Here is a 15,997-nt window from a genome sequence, read left to right as displayed (position 1 = left end):
CTTCCGCCTGTGCCGGCCGGGCGGGCGGCGCGGCGGGGGCAGCGGCAGGATGCTGAGCCCGCGGGAGCGCGGCGCCGACCTGGCCCGCTTCTACACCGTGACGGAGCCGCGCCGCCACCCCCGCGGCCACACCGTCTACAAGGTCACGGCGCGGGTGAGTCGGCGGCCGCCGCCCAGCCCCTCGCCCCCGCGGCTCCCCGCGCCCGGCCTGCCCCGCGTCCGGGCTGTGAAGCCGCCGCTGGGTGCGGGACAGCGCCCGCCGGGCCCGGCCGCGCCGTGGAAGCAGCCGCTGTGCGGGACACGGGTGGGAGACAGGGAGGGTGCGTGGGTGGAACACGGCGGCCCCTCCCGAGCCGAGCCCCGGCCGCCGCCCGCAAACTTGTAGCCTCGCAACGTTGTAATGGCCTCAGACGCGCTTTGCAATTAACTCCCGATTTCCTTGCTGTGCGTTGCAGGGCATGCGGGAGTAGCTCAAAAACGATCAGCTCCTTCTCTGTCCCCTTGCTTTGCTCCCCAGAAGGTGCCGTGGGTGGGTTGCGGAGGGTCGGCCGGCGTTCTGGCAGCCCCGCAGCGGCGCGCTGGGGAGGAGCGGCGGGGCGCGGGGCTCCGCGCGGCCCCCGGCTGCCGGAGCCGCCGAGCCGCGCACCGAGCCCGGGAGCGCCCGGGAGCGCCCAGCCCGGGCGGGCGGAGCGCTCGGGTCGCTCGGGCCTAGCGCGGCAGGCAGGAGAGCTGCTGCGGTGCTGGCTTGGATGAAAGCTCCGGCTCTTCTCTTAGGGAAATTCCTTGCTTTCTTTTCTCTTCCACTCTCCTATTAAACCAAAAAAAGAAAGTTAAATCAATACGTGGAGATAGGTTCAAAAGGAGTGGCAGTTTAGCTCGCAGGTGTGGTGGATATATTGAGAGCATCAGAAGGTGTCACAGAGAGAGTTTCTTTAAATGACCCGTGATCTCGTAGTTACTGCAGCTGTAGACATCGTGCCTGTGAGAGCAAGGTATACTTACAAGCACCCTCTTAATTCAAAGAATACAACATTTTGTATATGTATACAGATTGTAATGTCAGGGGTTGTTAGCCTATGATCAGTTTGTATGACTTGTAAAATTAAAAAAATTGGTTTTGGTCATCTATCTCTCCAAGTTTGCCAAACACAAATATGTTTAAACTGTTCTTTTTAGTCTAATACAACTTAGTATTTGTGAAGAGGAAAAAGAGTTGCTTTTTTCTATGGTGTTGCAATTTAAAAAGCCTTTCTTGAAATAAATGCAGAGAGGAAAACAGTACCATCACATTTTTCTGCAGTTGCTCTTGATGGTCCAAGTGTGTGTACGTGTGTACTAAAAAGTTGTGTCAGTGAAATAAGGACTAATAGGAATGAGCCAAGACTACTGCTGCTTATTTTGCTCTGGTGCTTTGTACTTATTGGCTAAAGCCAGATAAATTTCTCTGTGGCGTTTTGATTTCTGTAGAATTGTTCAAAATCAAGTTGTGATTGACTAGTTAGGAATGTCATTCTCTCTCCTTGTCTCACAAACTGTGGGTGCTCTGGTGCCTTTCCAAGCGAGGCAGTGCAGAATCAGGTGGTGTGCTTGATTTAGCACAGAGCAAGGAGCTGATCAGTCTGTGAGCTGTCCAAATTCAACTGACCTAACCAGAGATTATTAATTCTTTACAGTGTTTTGATAGCTAAAATCCTCAAAGTGAAAAATTATTTCATCTTTTTGCAGTAAAGGATTTTTTGGACTCCCAAGTGCCAAAATATAAATAACTTTTGTTTCAGCAGGGCTCTGTCTGGTAATCTGTTGTGCAGTACTTGAAATGAGGATTTGGGAAATTGAATGAAATTATTTTAAAAGGATTTAGTGTACATATCAAGTACCCTTTCTGTTTCTTTCCTCCTATTCCTCTCTCCCGTTCCTGCAGTGATCTGGCTCCATGGTTGATATCACAGCACTCCAGCTGTATTTGTTGAGCATCAGCTCAGCAATTTTGGGGAGCCGCCAGGAAAAAAGTGAGGTGGACCTTCCCGTTGTGTTGAATATCATCCTAGCTGGGATCTAGAGTAGTCAGTATGTTTTAGTGGAGATTTGGGGCTTCTTAGTGCAGTATGTGAATGAATCCTTTGTGAAATTAAATTAAAGGAACTTTTCTGTTGCAATGTAATGTAGATGAATAGTCATGGATAAGAAAGCACTTGTTTAGTGTGTCCTAAACATCTGTCCCAAGGCATAACTACCCATGCAGTCTCTTCTGAGTGCTAAGGGGGTCTATCATTATTGCAGCTCTTTTCTTACAAGTTTTGTTTGTATAGCAGAGAATATATATTTTATTTACTCATAAACTGTAACATAATTGTAAACGCAGACAAGGTTAAATGAATATCGGCTTTTTAATACCCATTTCCAAATGCAAAGAAACAGATAGATACTAGCAGGTTATGATATGAAGAGTGTTCTGTGACAATACCAGAAAATATAGGGCACTAGTAAAAGTTTAGAGAATTTGGAAGATTACAATTATTAATGATAATTAAACTCTAATGAGTTATGTTGGATATCTGCATGTCAGATGAAGAATGGGATAATCTGAAGTACTTTTCTTGACGTTGAGGATCCTTGTAGGATCTCTGTTTTCAGAGTCTAGTGCAGTAATTACGCATTGCTTAGCTCATTGGTGGGTATCCTAATGATATTTTTGAAAATAGGTTATAGTTGCTTGTGTTACAGATTGGCAGAAGGAACTGACTGCATTGATCCTTGGGGAAGGATTAAAAAAAGTAAATGGAAAATTTAGGGGTTTGGGTCATCTTTGCCAAGTCTCTAGGTTGACTATAGATTGGGAGGAAGGGGCAGACCTCTTGTGAGGTTGACCTTCAGAAAAGGATATAAAGAACAAAATAGGACAACACATAAATTATTACATACTGACTTAAAGTTGGCATGGCTGGGAGATATAGAAGGTGGTGTAACATAAGAACAAGTGTGAAACAGGGCCTCTGGGTTTTATTCCAGATTCTTACTAACTGGCTGGGTAATTACTCATCTCTCTGGGTCTCCTTCTGCCCATCTGGTAACTTACCTAGCTGCCAAAACTGTTACAAGGCTTTAACTAAAGGTGAACTGCAAAGCAAAGCAGTTGGTGTCTGCCCTTTGGTGTTCTCTGTGATGTGTAGCCATGCAGTGGTATTTTCTTCCCCCAGCTCTACAGACTCCTTGCATCAAGTAAGCCAGCTATTAGAAAAGGACGTTAGGATTATTTCACCAATTTTATTTATAAACTGCCTGGTAGTGAATGAAAGAGCAACAGCCACCAAGGTTAACATGTGGTAAAGTTGCCAAATGTTAGATTACTCAAAAGTGAGGAGAAGTCAAGAAGGGTTTTATCAATATAGACTACGCTGGAAGAAGAGGACTTTGGTGTGCAAGGTGAGAAAGAGAACATGGAGCTATGAAGGAAAATGTTTCAAGCCTTTTGGGTGATTGCTGGAGAAGGAAACACTTCTCTTTTCCATCTTCTCTCCTCCAAAATGTGTGAGAGATGAGTGGCTGGGCTGTAGTAAACGGATGGTACAAGATCTGGGAGGCTTTGGCAAGGATTCTTGCGAAATGGAAGTGAGGAAGAGGGCTAAGCTTGTGGGAGATGTAAGAGGTATGCTGTTGTCACTGAGCAAGAGGAAAGTGTGGATTTGGTGTTTTCCATCTCGGAGCAGCAGCTGCGTGGTGCTTGCGGAGCGGCGGGGTGGTGTGTGAGTCTCTGGGGTGCAAGTGCTGTGGGCTCCCTGCGCTTCCTTGCACGCATCACCTCTTCAGGGCATCAATTATTCTGGGGTGTGTCGCCGAGGACAGTCCCAGTTGCATTAAGAATGCCCTATTTTGCTTTAGCTAACAATAGACTAATTATTTTGTTAAACAGCTTTGGCTCTTACGATGAAGGGCATACTGACTTGCAGTAGATAATTGCAGTTATGAATTAAAGATGTGTCTGTTTGGTTTGTATGTCTGTGGGGATATGCTCCTACTGCTCTTTATAAGACCTGTACAAAACTTGGATTACAAAGGCTTGTGTGATCGATATTTATTTAAAGGAAAAAAAAAAAATCTTGACGAAATACAGGCTTCTTTATGGTGTGCAGCCAAGCCTGATTTTCACTGCAATTTTCCCCTGGACAAAGTCATTTATAATTAATTAGACCAAGAGTTTTTAAGGAGAAACAAATACACAAGGATAGTCAGACGTGTCTACGCTCTGGTGATTGTAAGTAAAGTGGAAATACTGTCTTACTAAATGCAAATCCTCACATTTTCAGTGAGGTTGTTTGCAGCTTATATTAAGCCAAATAGCCTTAGCGAGGTCTTCTTATTGGGAGTAACGTAGCCCTAATATGAATTAATAGGAAGAGGCTGGAAAGATGATACGAGGCGTGCTCTATGTAGCTTTATTTTGAGAGATGCCTTTTGTGCCATTCTGCCTAGAATGTATGACTGTCTATGTGTGACCACGACTGACTGCTGCTGAAATCCCTCACTGAGTTGTCTTTGGGTATTTGAGTTCTCTAAAACTAAATCAAAACTTCCTGAGTGCACAGGACCATGCAGCTGTTTGCCTTTTCCCAGACTTTTCTCTTCAGCAACAAATCATTGTATGTTACTCTTTAAGTTCCAAATTGAAAATCCAAGGACTTAACGTGGTTTTGTTTTTGTTTTGCCTTTCAGATTGTTTCAAGAAAAAATCCAGAGGATGTCCAGGAGGTAACAGTTTAAACTTGTGCAAATGTCTTTATGAATCACACTATGCCTTTTAAAGCATCTTTGATGTAATTTAGCAGTTTCTGTGTGTTTTGTCCTTGTAATTGAGCCAACAATTTTCGTATGTTTCCATTTGTCTTTAGCTTTCATAGTTAAAAACAGTAGCTAGTGTAACATAATGCATTTCATCCCTCAGTGATGAATGGTGACTTGAAACAAAGTCTTAGGGAGTAAAGTGCCTTTTGATGACAAAACTGCTTTGATAACTTTACAAGCTCTTTTCTCAGGGCTGGAATTGGCAAATTGATGGTTACTTAACTCCTACTGGTAAAATTAGAGATCAGTCCACAATTCAAGTCTTAGGTCTCAGCTGTAGGTACTCTTTTCCTCTTTAACCAATGTTTCATTGAAAAGCCTACACCATTACTGTCTGTTAGTGAAGAGGGAGAATGGAGGAGTCTAGGAGTTATATATGACTGCAGGTCATATATAGTATGCCTATCTCTCTGAGGCTCCTTTAGTATTTTCCAGTGATATACTTCGGCAAAACTGTAAAATTGCTTATTCTTTGCCTCTTCTGATGAGTCTATGAATAAGGGTCTGCTCTATTCTTGTGCCTCTTAAATACCTTAAAAGTCTGTCACAGGAACCATTTATTGAGAGAGAAAAACACTCTGTGTGCGCATTGTGGGTTTTTTTTTTTCTTTTTAATTAAGAAATTCCCCCCCTCCTTGATTTTTTTTCTGGACTAATGACTTGACATGGTTACTATTATACTATATACCTACAAAATCTTCCCTCAAAAGCACAACCTTATGGCTTTTCAGACATTGTGTAACACATGCATATGTTCAGTTTGTGGCTCAGTCTCTTACTACAGCTGAGGAGAACCTGCATAGTTGATGAAAGAAGAGCTCATAACTGAATTCATTGCATCTCTGTGGTCAAACAAAGAGTTACTGATTAGTGGCTTGGCAGTGGTGAGAATTGGCTAATATATCTAACACCCCTTTACTGCATCCTTCTTTGAAATCTTGAGAATCAGGCGAGCATGAACATTTGTACTTTCTGCATTTTTTAAAACATCTCTAGGAGATTAAAATAACCTGTCAGAATGAGAGATGATCATGGGTCTAGTTTAGAAGTGTATTACTGTAGTTTGTAGCTTGATGTTCACCTTTTCCAGGGAGACTTCTGAATTGAACCTATCCATGAGCACATTCTGCCATTACCTTAATCTTCATTTGTGAGGAAAAGCACTTTATAAGAGCTGTTGATGAATCCATTCATCAGAAAAATATATTGTAAGTGTCTTTCAGCTAGAGTATTGCATGAATATGTGTTAAGTAGTTTTGACACAATAGCAAAAACATATCTTTTAGGTGTTGCTTTGATTTGTGGCTAATAGGTTAACCATGCAGAGTTGTCACATGTTTTGGACAATAAGAGGACATAAATATGAGATGAGCTTCTTAATAGTTGCCCTCTTCCACCCTGAATTGTATCATATTAATTATTCTGCATGTGATAGCATGTTAAGTGCAGGATGAATCTGTTATAAGCATTATCTGAAAACAGTTGGTTATTACAAGGGACATCCTAAATGGTAGTTGATGTAAGCGGGAATTGTAGTCAGAAACCCTCATATCTTGAGAACTTTTCTGTTACAGAAAAGTAACAGTCTTACAGTAAAAAAAAAAACAAACCAACTGTGGGCAGCCTTTGGAAGAAAAAGAATATGCCCATAACCTGCTCCCAATGAAAATAAATTTACCTCAGTTTTCCAGAATGCTCAATGAGCAATTGAATGGGAAATTTTGTGCACAAAACCACCTCATGGCTTTAGGATGTGTCTTGTGCATCCTGCTTCCCGTATCCATGTAGGACCACTTGGCTGTGCCTGCCTCCTCCTCCAGGTGATTCTTCATGCCACTGCTGTGATGTTAATACATTCTTTATATATGTACAGCTGCTGGTAAGGCTGTGTGTGTGACCTCACCTCCACTTGCCAGTTTTCTGTCACATCTTTTGGCTGTCCTTTGGGATACAAATCCTGACTATAGCGCAAGTCCCACTGCAGCCAGTTAGAGCTCAGTGTAATCCCAGCTTGTTGTTGTTGGGGCAGGAAGGAAGAGAACCTTGTAAGGGCTTCCCTCTTGAAAGAATAAAATAGATCAATGTGAAGTTTTGTGTGGGGATAGTAGATACAGAAAGGCCAGACCTAACTTTAATGTCCTTGCTCCTGGAGACTGATGGTGGCAATGTGGTGTGTAAGGCAAGTGCATCCAGGTAGTCCTGTGGTTTTTTTTCCTTTTCATTTGTGAGAAGGGCTTATTCATTGTGGAACAGATGAGGTGCATGAGTTAATAGAGATCTACTGGCTCTCGCCATGACAAGCACCTTATTGCATTACAAGTGTAACATATGTTTTATGATATACTTGCTGTGCTTCGTTGGGCTTTAAAGTACAATGTGTCCTTCCTCTAAATGTAATTTCTAATGAGGATGTTAGAGTGGGAACTTCACTAACTTTTCTGGGCCACTTGCTTGCAAAGGCATGTTTTCCATGAGCTTCTGAAAGGTTTTAGGATAACCTTGACTGCTTTTGCTATGAAAGTTACTTAAGGGTATTTATTTTTTTCCTCTTGACTATTGAGTGATCACTTGTAGCAGTGAAAAATGATGCTTTCTTAGTGGAATGAAATCTCATGCTCTTATTTTCTGGCAGCTTTTCATGTTGTCTCCAAGTACTGACAGTAACTAAATGTTTAAAGAATTCACCATCTTAAGCAATTTTGTGTTCTATATGCACACTGTTCAAGAAGTGCTAATCATGCACTCTCTGGCTATTGGATTAGATGAAAGTATAGCATTGAAAAATTATTATTTCTGATAGCAAAATGACTAGTTTGCCTTCTTGAGATTCCTTGCTTGTGTGTTACACTTCACTGAGTACCAGCTGTAATTAAGTCATGAAAATGTGTGCCAAAAAGGGGGTCTGAATCAGGACTGATGGTTCCAGTATAGCTGAATTTATAAGGTGGGTAGAGTGTTGCCACACTAAAGCTTTGCATATCCACTGTTGACAATCCTCTTACCTTGTATCTACATTGTTCTTAGGTAAGACTTGCATCTCCTGAAACTTAGAAGGCCTCTGACTGCAGTATTTAAAAAAAATAAAAATTCTCTAAGTCTAAACCTTTTGCTTAGCTCTAAATCTGGCTGGCTTGAAAAAAAAATCAGCTTTTTCAATTATGATTGCTCATGAGAAGGCAACCTGGTAAATCATTTGGAAATATGTGGAATATTTAAAGTTCTGGTTAGTTGTATTAAGTTAATTGAGGCATTTGACTGGTGCAACAGTGGAATTGACTGCTGAATGCATGCACTCTCCTTGTGTTTTTTCCCTCTGTTCTACTTTAATCACTTTACATTAGTGTTGAGGTTTATTGTGATGGCTTAGTGTGTCTGGCCAAAAATGAGGTCAGGATATTAAAAAATATTTGTTAATATCTTTTCATTCTGATAACAAATTCAGTAGCAGTCACATGTAAATTTCATTGTTATCTTCTTTCATTGGTTTGATTTTCCTACTGAGTTCCAGTCCTTTCTTGAATGGAAAGAATGGGATGGAAGAAAGATAAGGTAGATACCTGACTGGGAGATGACTACGTTCTGGAAAGGATGGATCAGGAACAGCTGGTATAATGAAGCAGTAACATCTTTATATTCCTAAAAATGGAGTTTTTTGTCTAGATTACAAAAGGAACATTTTTTTGGAGTGTTTTTACAAAAAGACATTTAAGATGAGGGCTTGCATTTACATATGATCAACACATTACATACACAACTTTGAACTGTTTTCTAGTCCTGGGTGCTTAACGTATTGCCCTTAAAAATCCCTTGCTTGTGTTGGGATTTCTCTTCCCTGGTTTTCTCTTTTGCTGTTGTGTCTCTTCCCCATGTCTGCAGCTGCACCAGGCACAGTGTGCTGTTGGGTAGTGCAACACTCCTGTTCAGTGTTTTTTCCTCTCTTACTGGCTCTCTGTGTAGGTCTGGATCTCAGAATGACTGAAGCAGCACTGTCTTTGCCCTCCTTTCAGCTTTTACTCAGTTTTTCTCTATGCTCTATAGTGTTGTTAGCCAAAATGCGGGTTGGGGACAGGTAATGACCTTTTTTTTGTGCTTGTTACAGTTGGCAGTTCAGACTGTATATTTTTGTTAAACAAATTTGCTGGAGTTAGTGGTCTGATGTGATGAACCCACTAGATTTGTGGTGTGATGCAATATGAACAATGAACCTCACTAATACTCCTCTCTGGTTTCTCTGCTTCAGATAGTCGTTTGGAAGAGATACAGTGACTTTAAGAAACTGCACAAAGATCTTTGGCAAATTCATAAAAACCTATGCAGACACACAGAGCTCTTCCCACCTTTTGCCAAAGCAATAGTGTTTGGTAAGCATAATTTCTTCCTGACCTGCTGAAATTCTTTGTAACTCAGTATCTACAACTACATCTTGTTTTGTAGCTGGATGAAAAATTTTCATTGTGCTTTTTTTGCTCAACTTGTAGGTGTGATGGTATCATAACTTGATGCTTTTATTTATTTTTCTAATGTATAAGAGTTTGTCGTCACCTCCATGTTAGACATAGTAGCTGATGAATATGTTCTGTATCTTTACAACGTACATTCCCTGTTTTCAGGAGCATAAAGTCTGTATTAGCTTTGTGAACAGCAAATAAAAGTATTTTATAGATGACCTGTCTGCTTTTATTGATGAGCTGTATTCTAGTTGTTACAGAAAAAAAAATATTGTGGCCATTTAATTGCAATTGTCAGTTTTATCTAGCTAGGCTTTTGAGATCAGTTTTACATATTTCAATCTGCAAGAGGATTGTGACTCTGCAGGAGAAACAGGTGACAAAAAGGAATTAGCTTTTATAGGTCTTAACTTCATCCTGATGTGTATGTCCTCATGAATGAGCTGTAGGTGGACTGCCAGTGGAGTGGTGTGACTGTGTAGAATTCCACCAACCACACTTTTGTTTAGCAGTGTTGTGTTTATAAAACCACCTTTTTTTAGTGTATGTTCTTAATTTTCAGCACAAACTGGTGCTATGTTCTTGGTGTGCATATATATATCACACAATATTTAAGCATTTTCCAACAAATTTTTAGTGTGTTCAGTATGTTTGGCATATTTTTTTCATGCATCTACTGCATGCTGTGTGAGTGTTTCTGAGGCATTTCTAAGGTGTTGCTGACTGTTGATTTTGGTGTACATTTACCACCTGTTATTGAATCCTTTTCCCCAAAAATTTTAAAGTTGTATTTTTCAAGTTTCTAACAAGTGTTTGACATTTGTTTGCTTGCATCTGTCATGTGCATTTGGTTTGGTTTTGGATGAGCTTTTTGGTTTCTAATATGCTTTTGGGGTTAAAGGATTCCAGTGTGGATTTGGACTGTTTTTTAGGTGTGGTTTTGGTCCCTAGGGCATGAGTAAGATGTTATTTTTGTTGAGGATTTCTTTAGTGTTTTTTTTTTGTTTGTTTTTTTTTTTTTTTTTTTTATACATACACTGTATGATTTTTTCAGTGAGTTATCCAGTGGAATTTTTTCTATTTATCCAGTATATTTTCTGGGCCTTTTTAGCATGAATTTACCATGTGCAATTTACCATTGGGCATGTCAAAGGTTTTTGATATTTAAACATGTTTGGTGGTTTTTTTTTTTGGAGCATGTGTCTGCCAGATCCTTTTTTTCTGTCCTTTTTGGAGAGGTTTTCAGTTTCTGAGGTGTTTTTTAGGCAGGCTTTTCACAGAGCCTAAGGTGTTTTGGGCTTATTAAATCCTTTTTTTGGTGTTTGCAAGTTGGTTTAGCTTGGTGGTTTTTTTTATTTGTTTTGTTTTATTAATTAACATTCATTTGTGTTCATGCTTTCTCTGTGCAGTTTGTATGGGGTTTAGTGTTTAGGATGTTTGGCATTTTTTTTTAATGCATCTGCCATATGCTTTTGTTTCTGGTCTGGGATTTCTGTATGTTTTTTGGTGTGGATTTTGGTTCTTACACTGTTGTCCCAGTATGTTTGGCATTACTGCAGTGGTATTTTGGGTGTCCAATATGTTTGGCATCTTTTGCCATGAATTTCCAATGCTAATCTTCTTGCACTTTGAAAAAATGTCTCTTGTTTCTTAGGCATTGCTGCAGTGTTGCTTTCTGTTATGTGTTTTGAATATGTTTTGGGTTTTTTTTAAACATACAGCACACTTCAGCATGGATTTGCCTTTTTTTTTTTTCCTTTTGCATCCTGCTACCACATCCTTCCCCCCGCCTCCACCATATTTTTAGCATCTTTAGTTTTGAGCTTGTTTGGCATTTTTTTTTGCCACACTTCTAGTGCATGCTTCATGTGCATTTGTAGTTTGCAAGAATTGTGTCTGGGTTTTGTGTTTATTGCCATACATGCAATGTTTGGTTTGGCTGTGTTGTGCATGTTTTAGCACCCAGACAGTATTGGTGTTTTTTGGTGCATATCTAATGCTGTTTTTTTGCAGGTTTTCTTTGTGTGGCATTTATTAGCAGTGTTGGGCAGTCATCTAGAGGCTATTTTCCCAAAATTTCTGTGTGTCTCAGATTGGTATGTTTTAGCATTCAATATGTTTCACTTTTGTTCACCTGCAAATGTTCATGTATGAAGCTGAATTCTGATGCAGATTTTGTGGCTCTCTGCATAGAGCTGGGTGAAATTCCTGATTTAAATTGTATTTCGCATCAGCCAAATTGTATCCAAGTTTAATGTAATTTTATTTTTGCTTATTTAAGAAGTTGGAAGTGGGGAAAGTTTTGGTGCTATGTCAGAGCATGGGCAATAATTGTTGAATAAAGCATATAGTATTAGTTTCACTCTGAGATTATTTTAAGTCTGATTTACAGAGTAGAGTTCTCATGGACAAATGATTTACAAAGCTAGTATTTGCAGGGCATAATTTAATTTCAGGTTGAAGATGTGATAGCTATTCGTTGGGGAGAAAAGAGAGGGGTAGAAGAAAATCAGGGTGGAAGAGAGTATAGGTGCCTAATATCTTAAAAAAATTAAAATTGCTACAAATGCAAATTAACCGTATTTACAGTTTTCCTCTGTAAGGAGGGGAAGAATTGAGTGAATTGCCTTGTGAAAAACATCCTTCTTCTATTGTATTTTGTGAACAAAAGTGATTGAAATGTACATTGTGAGAGAAGGAAATACACAGAAACATTCAAAGCAGTTATTTACTAAAAAGCTCTTTGAAATTGAAACTAAATGAAACAAACCCCCCCTACATTTAAATGAAACTGAGACACAAAAGAATACAGAAAAGTGGAGTAATGTAAAACAAATTTTAAATGATTGGTACATAGCTGAAAGGAACAGCCCTATCTGACTCTCCAATTAAGAATTGTTTTTGTATTTCCAACATAAAATTTTGCTGTCTATCCTTCCATTGCAATTCTGCACATAGTTACTGCCATATGCTTTATTTGAACTTAAAATAAAAATCCTAAGGTTTTTTTTTTTTTTTTTTTTTTGTAGTGGGATTAAAATACAATCTTTGTAGGTAACAAGGTTATGACAAACTTGTTTCAGTCTTATTATGTTAGTGATGACTTGCAAGGTCCATCTCTCTCAAAATCTTTTTTTTCCATGCTGCTTTAATGGACCATTTCTGCAGCGTTGCTTCCCTGTGGCAATGTTACAATTGTTGCAGCTTTTAGACTAGTTTCTAATTAAACCTTTGAGTAGAATTGCTGGCAACTGGTGAGTGTTTTTTTTTTTTTGGATACCCATGCTTTAAATAATGTATGTACCTATTGTTTGCAGAGGGTGCAGTTTGCAAAATGGACATTGGTGGTTCTGACAGTTGCACTTAGTTGTAGTAGAAGTGTTAAAGCTGAGGAGCATCTCCAGTTCAGCACTCAGAGTTTCAGGAGATGGTGAGAAGAACTGAGATGTATTTAAAAACAAATGTGTCATGCTGTGCTTCCATATTTCATGCTAAAGACTTGCCACAAAGTGTATGTATTTTTATGTTGTTGCAGTAGAGCTGCTTTATCAAAGCAGAAAAATTGCTATGGATGGGGAAAAAGAAATCATCTGACTTTCTCTGACTTTACTTGAACATTTCCTACTTGTTTTATAGGAAAAACCTCAGTGAATTTGATCATGGAAATCTAAAATATATTAACATATTCAGCTGCTAAAATTATGATACCTATATCTGGGACATGATTACTGTCCTATCCTAATATGCATTTTTTTCAGTATTTTCAAGTTACTTATTTTTTGTTGTTTTTGTTGGACACTTGTAAGTATTTCCATATGTTGACCATATGTGGCATTTTATGAAAATATGGGTAAATCTGCATGTATTGTATCTAGCAACCGCAGAAATGTACTCTAGTATAAAAAAATACTACACCCCCACACACACACCAAAAAGAAACAAAAACCCCTCAGATATTGATAACTTGCTAGCAGTGAGTCAGAAAGATGATTTTCATTATAAAGCTCACATAAGAGTGCTCTTTGTATTTGAAGACACTGAATGAAGTAACATATTTGTGAATTTGGTGTCGTGTACAGTAGGAAGTCTTGTGAGAAGCTAACTGAAGTATGAACACACACTTTGCTGGGTGTTCAGTTGGTCAGGTCTGCTCCACAAAATTAATTGTGGATTCTTTTGACAGGAACTTACATTTGTTTTTTATGTAAACAGGAAATTTTGAATGGATCATCACTGGAGGAGTAAGAAATGTGTTATACACTAAAGTTGTAGTTGACACTTCTTAAAAATATCAGAAAGATGTGATCCCTATAATGAAGTATGTCTGAGAATTGTAAAGACTAGCAGAAATAATGTTGATTTAGATGCAGAATGACATCCTGATAGAAATGTTGGAAGAGTCAGCTGGCTGTGCAAGCACCTTTGAGCATTTCCTTGAGAAGAGTGACAGTGAAAGTGTTGAGCAATACAACATTGCTTGAAAGTACAAAAAAAGGAGAAGGAGGAAGGAGTTAGACAGGGTTGCCTGGGAATTAAACTGCCAGCAAGATGCCAGGAGGTCTGTGAACTGAACCAGTGCTGACTAATGTTCTTCCTTCCCCTAAAGCCCTCTACTTCTAGAAGCAGTTTTCCTGATAGTGTATCATGATGCTAATGGGCTGGAAAATGCGACAGTGACTAATGTTTCACCAGCTCTGTTCAAACATGTATTTCTATTTTTTTAGCTCAGTGTCCTAAGAAGCTGAGGCTTGTGTATTTATGCCATTAGAAAGTTGAACCCCTTGCTGGTGTGGCTAATATCAGCTAAATTTGAGAGTGAGGGTGGTTGCAAATGTAATTACACTTCTGCAAAGTCTGAAATTACAGCTGAGTAAGAGGAGAGCATTTGTTTTGGTGGCTGCTGAGGGCCAGGCAGGCTCAGCTCATACCTGTGAGGTTTGCAGCTGCTTGGCAATCAGTGAATGCATGCTGGTCAGCCTGGCACCTGGTGTGTCACTGGTCACACTGGTCCTGATGTGTCTTATCTGGTGCCCAGTGGAGACACTGAGATGTAGATAAGCAAAATTGGCTTTTATCGAGTTTGAGGAAATGAAACAGAGGGATTCTTGAGAAAAGAGGAAAAATATCTCACACAATTTCTTTCTTGTAAAAGTTTTCTGTTTCTGGTATTGTTAGGTGTTTACTTCTTCGCCATTGATTTTCTACTGCATTGTAACAGCATTCATGTGAATTTGTAGATTCATTTAGCTGGCCCATGCTGCTGTGCTTTGCTGAGGGAAATTGTTTTCTTTCCATGATGTCCAGTATTGCATGGAATGAACCAAGAGCCCTAATGCACCCCCAGTGTTGCTCTGAAGATTTAGGAAGTTTGGTGAGCAGTTTAATAGGGCCTGATTTCAATGCTACCACTCACCGTGGTAGCATTGCTTTTGCCTCCTTTCTGCTTGCTTGTTGCTCACTCTTTTGTACAGCTGCTCCTGTTTGTACAGCTGAAACGGCAGGGTGAGCAAGGCACGGAACCAGTCCAGCTGAAAATTAGCCCAATGATGTCTTTTCTTTTCTTTCATGGGAAAAATAAGCCCCAAAAGCTTTGTTTGTGATCTTATGAGTATGTGTGTGTCTTTTTAGTTTTATTTTCTTTTTTCTGATACCGCATGGGCAGGAGCTATTTACTTGAAGAATTTCTGGAAAGAATCCTGCTTTGATACTTTCTTCTGGGATTATTTTTTTGCTTGCTCTAAGTATAAATGAATTTTGCTTTTGTATTCAATGTTTCTTTTGTCCTCTTCAAAGGTTATTGCCACAGAGCTGTCACAGGTGGTTCTTATTTTTCTGGTCATGCTGTTACAGCAGTACTGTTTCTTGAACTTGTCTTCCCAGTCCTTTTTTCCCCTCTGTATAGCTGTTGCAATATCTGTTCTATTCTCCTCCAATTATTACAGTTAACCTCTGCCCTTTTTCTTTTGTAAACTTGTAAGTATTTCAACAACAAAGTGATGTTGATATAAAAAGCTAAAATAAGTTGCGTGCAATTGTGAAGGATGTGAATTTAAGGTAGCAATCCAAGGGTTTTCTCCTGAGAAGCAAATCTCTTCAGGTGAACCATAGGATTGTTTTTTTAAGTATGTTTTTTCTAATTGGAATGTTTTGGGTGCTGGGTAGAGAAAAAGGAAGGTTCATACATTTTAGTAAATGAGCTGCTTTCAGCTCTGTTTACCTCTTGAATCCAGAAGGAGATGAGACCCTGTCTGCATGGAGTTACTTCAGAGGAAAGCTTCAGTGCCTTCTAGCAGGGCTTCACCATCTCCTCTACACTTTGTCTCCTCCATAAATGGCACCTTGGAATTGAAGATCTGTTTGGGGGCTTTTAGCAATACTTTGTTTACTACCCGCTCATATTGTGCGTTGTTCTTGAGAATACGTGAAGATTGCTCAGCTCCTTACAGGATTTGGGCCATAATCAAGGCTGACACTGACTGGCATATTGTCAAATTGTGCATGTATCATTTATTGTCAGATAACACTGGACATCCGTTAGTGTCTCTTGGCTAATCAAGAGTGTTGCCTCACATATTCTTATGATGAGAGGGCGAAGGATTCTTGTCGTAGCTGCCAGCTTTCATCATCCGAGCGGATTGCAGAAGACGGGACTCTAGGGACAATTGAGAATAGGAAGTTTGAAGATTTGCTATGTTCTCCTGAAGCGTTGG

At 39.7% G+C, this 15,997-nt stretch overlaps 1 protein-coding gene across 1 annotated transcript in view; it reads left to right on the top strand.

Annotated features, from left to right (window-relative positions):
• Window positions 1–6: 6 nt before the first annotated feature.
• The window catches only part of RPS6KC1 (ribosomal protein S6 kinase C1), an 85,346-nt gene continuing 69,355 nt past the window's right edge, over window positions 7–15,997 (top strand). Inside the window, exons 1-3 of the mRNA XM_021547610.2 lie at window positions 7–154; window positions 4,711–4,746; window positions 9,080–9,200. Of these exons, the coding sequence (XP_021403285.2) occupies window positions 50–154; window positions 4,711–4,746; window positions 9,080–9,200 (262 nt within the window). The 5' untranslated portion in view covers window positions 7–49. The remainder of the gene's footprint in view (window positions 155–4,710; window positions 4,747–9,079; window positions 9,201–15,997) is intronic.

The sequence above is a fragment of the Lonchura striata genome, chromosome 3, assembly GCF_046129695.1.
Source record: "Lonchura striata isolate bLonStr1 chromosome 3, bLonStr1.mat, whole genome shotgun sequence".
Lineage (NCBI taxonomy): Eukaryota > Metazoa > Chordata > Aves > Passeriformes > Estrildidae > Lonchura > Lonchura striata.
The sequence above is the reverse complement of the archived record's forward strand: the minus strand, read 5'-3'. Positions and strand labels throughout refer to the sequence as shown.